Here is a 4,722-nt window from a genome sequence, read left to right as displayed (position 1 = left end):
GATGGTCTCGATCTCCTGACCTCGTGATCCGCCCGTCTCGGCCTCCCAAAGTGCTGGGATTACAGGCTTGAGCCACCGCGCCTGGCGAGAAGCAGGATTTTGATGAGTGTTAACATGCTCGTTCAGGTCACAAAACAAAAGCAATCTGTGAATGTTAAAACAAAGAAATTTTAATGTTCTGGGTGACATATACTCTGTAGGTGGGCCTGCAATGGTTTTGTCTGCGTTGAACACGTAGAGACTATTTTTCTTGTCATGATTCTCTAAACAATACAATCAAACAACTATTTACATAGCTTTTACAACGCATGAGGTATTAAAAGTAATCTAGAGATGACTTACACAGTATACAGGAGGATGTGCATAGGTTACATGCAAATATGCCATATAACAAAGGACTTGGCATCTGTGGATTTAGGGGGTGCTGGAACCAATCCCCTGCAATATATTGGGGGATAACTGTATTTAAAAAATTGAAACTACTTAAGGCTTTATCCCGTGTTTACATTCATAGGGTCTATCTCCAAAGTGAGTTCTTTCAAGTTTCTGAAATTAAATAAAAGTACTGAATGTTTTCCCACATTCCATACATTTACAGAGTATCTTTCCAGTGAGTCCTTTTATGTCTATGCAAGGAACGGAGAGAACTCAGTGCCTTCCCACATTCCTTACATTCATACAGCTTCTCTCCAGTGTGAGTTTTTTCATGTCCTCGAAGGAAACGGGAACGAGTGAAGGCTTTACCACATTGGAGACATTCATAGGGTTTCTCTCCAGTGTGAATTCTTTCATGTCTTAGAAGGCAAGTGAGCCAAGAAAATGCTTTCCCACATTCCTTACATTCATATGGCTTCTCTCCAGAGTGAATCCTTTCGTGGACTTTTAAGTTACTGAAATGACTGAAGGCTTTCCTACATGTTTTACACTCATAAGGTTTTTCTACTGTGTGGATCCTTTTATGCTGAGAAAGGTATTTGAAACAACTGAATGCTTTCCCACATTCCTTACACTCATACGGCTTCTCTCCAGTGTGAGTTGTCTCATGATTTTGAAAGGAAGAGAGATCACTAAAGGCTTTCCCACATTTACATTTATACGGTTTCACTCCAGTGTGAGTTGCTTCATGTCTTCGAAGGGAACCGGAAAGACTGAAGGCTTTACCACATTGTTTACATTGATAGGGTTTCTCTCCAGTGTGAGTCCTTTCGTGTCTTTGAAATAAACTGGGACAACCGAAGGCTTTCCCACATATCTTGCATTTCTGGGGTCCATCTCCTGTGTGTGTTATCATGTGACTTCGAAAGCTTGAGCTATGAGATAAAACTTTCCCACACTGTTTACATTCATAGAGTTTCTCTCCAGTGTGAGTCGTTTCATGATTTCGAACCGAACTAGGACAATCAAAGCCTTTCCCACATATCTTACATTTATGAGGTCCATCTCCAGTGTGCCTTATCATGTGTCTTCGAAAGCTTGTGTGATGATAAAACGTTTTCCCACATTGCTGACATGCGTAGGGTTGTTCTCCCGTGTGAGTCCTTTCATGGAGTCGAGTGTAATAGTAACAGCTGAAGGCTTTCCCACATTGTGTACATTTATAGGGTTTCTCTCCGGTGTGAGTTCTTTCATGTCTTAAATAGGTACTGTAATCAGGAAAGGCTTTCGAACACTGTTTACATTCATACGCTTTCTCTCCCGTGTGGATTCTCTCATGTCTTAGATAGGAACTGTAAAAAGGAAAGGCTTTAGAACACTGCTTACATTCATACGGTTTCTCTCCAGTGTGCGTTCTTTCGTGCAAATGAAATAAACTGGGCCAAACAAAGGCTTTCCCACACAACTTACATTTATAAGGTCCATCTCCATGGTGTGCCGCCATGTGTCTGCGAAGGTTTCCAAGAGAACTAAAGGTTTTTGCGCATTCTTTACAATCGAAGGGTTTCTTTCCGGTGGGAGGCCTTTCATGTGTCTGAAAGGAGTGCTGATGACTGATGGTTTTCCCACGTTGTTTATGCGTATATGGCTTCTCTCCATATTCCTGATGCTCACATGATTTGTGTCCAGTGTCAACTCTGATGTTGCAATTAAGAGATGAATGACCCATGGCGACTTGTCCACACTCACTGCTGTCACATGGATTTCCTCGAGGAGTGTTCTTGTTCACAGTACTATCTGGAATCTGGCCAAAAGTTTCTCCACATTGACTATCATCTTTAATTTCACATGTATGACTTCTGTAACGAATAAGAAATACATTACTAAAGGTTTGTTTACAAGTGATTTTATGTGTATTGAAGTACTAGATTTACAATTTTAACATTATCATGCAAAGTACAGGCTTCATCCCCTGTTTGAATGTGAAGTGACAGTGCTGTGTAAGATGGTCCCATGACAGCTATTAGCAAAACAGTGATATTCACATGGAGATTCTTTCTTTCTTTTCTTTTTTTTTTTTTTTTTTGGGACGGAGTCTCGCTTTGTTGCCCAGGCTGGAGTGCAGTGGCCGGATCTCAGCTCACTACAAGCTCCACCTCCCGGGTTCACACCATTCTCCTGCCTCAGCCTCCCGAGTAGCTGGGACTACAGGCGCTGCCACCTCGCCCGGCTAGTTTTTTGTATTTTTTAGTAGAGACGGGGTTTCACCGTGTTAGCCAGGATGGTCTCGATCTCCTGACCTCGTGATCCGCCCGTCTCGGCCTCCCAAAGTGCTGGGATTACAGGCTTGAGCCACCGCGCCCGGCCAGAAAAAGAATTATTAGAATGAATAAATTTAAGCTGGGCTTGTTTATTTTCTCTGCTTGTTTTTAAAATTTTCTTATCATTCTATGAACCACCGCAGGGACATAGCTTTCTTTTGTGAGCACAAATTACCTTAGATTTCTCCTGGGATTTTGGCACTGATCTCCAATGTTCTGGTCCTCCCATTTCGTTTCTAAAAGGTAGACCCAGGAAAATCACTAAAAATTTTAACAAAATTGTAGAAAAACTCTTAAGATTTTACGTGTACTGCAATCATGCATGATTCATTCACCGAAGTACACGTGACTCTTCAACAACACGGGTTTGAACTGCACAGCTCCACTTATACATGAATGTTCTTCAGTCTCTGCTACCCCTGGGATGGCAAGACCAACATCTCCTCTTCCTCAGCCCACTCAATGTGAAGACAACAAGGGTGAAAACCTTTATGATGATCTACTTCCACTTAATGAATAGTAAATATAGTTGCTCTTCTTTTTTTTTTTTTGAGACGGAGTCTCGCTCTGTCGCTGAGGCTAGAGTGCAGTGGCACAATCTCAGCTCACTGCAAGCTCTGCCTCCCGGGTTCACGCCATTCTCCTGCCTCAGCCTCCCGAGTAGCTGGGACTGTAGGCACCCGCCACCACGCCTGGCTGATTTTTTTTGTAATTTTAGTAGAAACGGGATTTCACCGTGTTAGCCAGGATGGTCTCGATCTCCTGACCTCATAATCCACCCGCCTCGGCCTCCCAAGGTGCTGGGATTACAGGCGTGAGCCACGGCATCTGGCCAGTTTCTCTTCTTATGATTCTCATCAACATTTTCCTTCCCTAGCTCACTTTATTGTGAGAGTACAGTAAATAATACATGTGACATACAATATATGGATTAATCTAATGTTTATGTGATCGATAAGTGGGCCAGTCAACAATAGGTTATTAGTGGTTAAGTTGTGGGGGACAAAAAAAGTTATGAAAGGATGTAAGTCTGTTTGAGCGGCTGGCACTTCTAAACCCTGTGTCGTTCAAGGGTCAACCATATGCCCTTTCCATATTTCAAATCATGAACAGGGTTGCTGACCAGGAAACAAATGTCTGCAATTGACTGAGTGAAGAGATGACGTCATCCTTACCTACACAGTCCAGATTCCTAATGGTTTCCTGCATGACATTTCTGTAGAGACTCTTCTGTGATGGACCCAGCAAAGCCCACTCCTCTTGTGTGAAGTTCACAGCCACATCTTCAAAGGCCACTGAGTCCTGAAACATCCCACATGTGCAGAGGAGGAAGGTTGAGACAGACAGCATGGAGAATCCATACTCACTGCATAAACTTTGCATGATGCTGTGGTTTCCAAGCATTTATTCAATGACATAGTAAACCCACTCTTACTCTGTCTACACTCACTTTTCCCCACAAAACCATTGTGATGCTTTAGTTGAATGTGTTTGGTAAAGTAACAGTTGAATAGGAACCCGCCTCTTGTTGGTGAGTTAAATGAGTGAGTCTTATTGCCTGCGTCACCCCATGTCTATTTCTATAGCGGTTTGTGTAGTTCTTGTCATGACAACGAATAACTACCTATTGTGTAGAAGAATTACCACTCCCAGTTCTGAAACTGCATATCCTGACAAAGGCTCATTTGCAAACTTGGATCTTTCATGGTGTCTAGGCACTGGACTAAGAACGGGGTCCCACCAACGTAACTAAAGCAGAGGCTGAGTGGGCCTAAACTGTTTATGCAAAATATAGGGGCCAGGCATGGTGGCTCAGGCCTGCAATGCCAACACTTTGGGAGGCCAAAGTGGAAGGATCACTTAAGAACAGGAGTTGCCGGGCGCGGTGGCTCAAGCCTGTAATCCCAGCACTTTGGGAGGATGAGACGGACGGATCACGAGGTCAGGAGATCAAGACCATCCTGGCTAACCCAGTGAAACCCCGTCTCTGCTAAAAAAATACAAAAAACTAGCCGGGCGAGGTGGC

At 43.4% G+C, this 4,722-nt stretch overlaps 1 protein-coding gene across 2 annotated transcripts in view; it reads right to left on the bottom strand.

Moving 5' to 3' along the window:
- Positions 1–148: 148 nt before the first annotated feature.
- ZNF823 (zinc finger protein 823) overlaps positions 149–4,722 on the bottom strand; it is a 17,350-nt gene continuing 12,776 nt past the window's right edge. The window contains exons 2-4 of one of the 2 annotated variants that reach the window (XM_011954768.1): positions 3,872–3,998; positions 2,872–2,932; positions 149–2,234 (exon numbers count right to left, since the gene is read on the bottom strand). In XM_011954768.1, coding sequence (XP_011810158.1) covers positions 593–2,234; positions 2,872–2,932; positions 3,872–3,998 — 1,830 coding nt within the window. In that variant the 3' untranslated portion in view covers positions 149–592. The remainder of the gene's footprint in view (positions 2,235–2,871; positions 2,933–3,871; positions 3,999–4,722) is intronic. The other variant, XM_011954770.1, reaches the window with a different exon arrangement.

This window comes from Colobus angolensis, unplaced genomic scaffold, assembly GCF_000951035.1.
Source record: "Colobus angolensis palliatus isolate OR3802 unplaced genomic scaffold, Cang.pa_1.0 Scaffold39, whole genome shotgun sequence".
NCBI classification, from domain to species: Eukaryota; Metazoa; Chordata; class Mammalia; order Primates; family Cercopithecidae; genus Colobus; species Colobus angolensis.
Note: the sequence above shows the minus strand (reverse complement) of the source record. Positions and strands in the feature narration are given on the sequence as shown.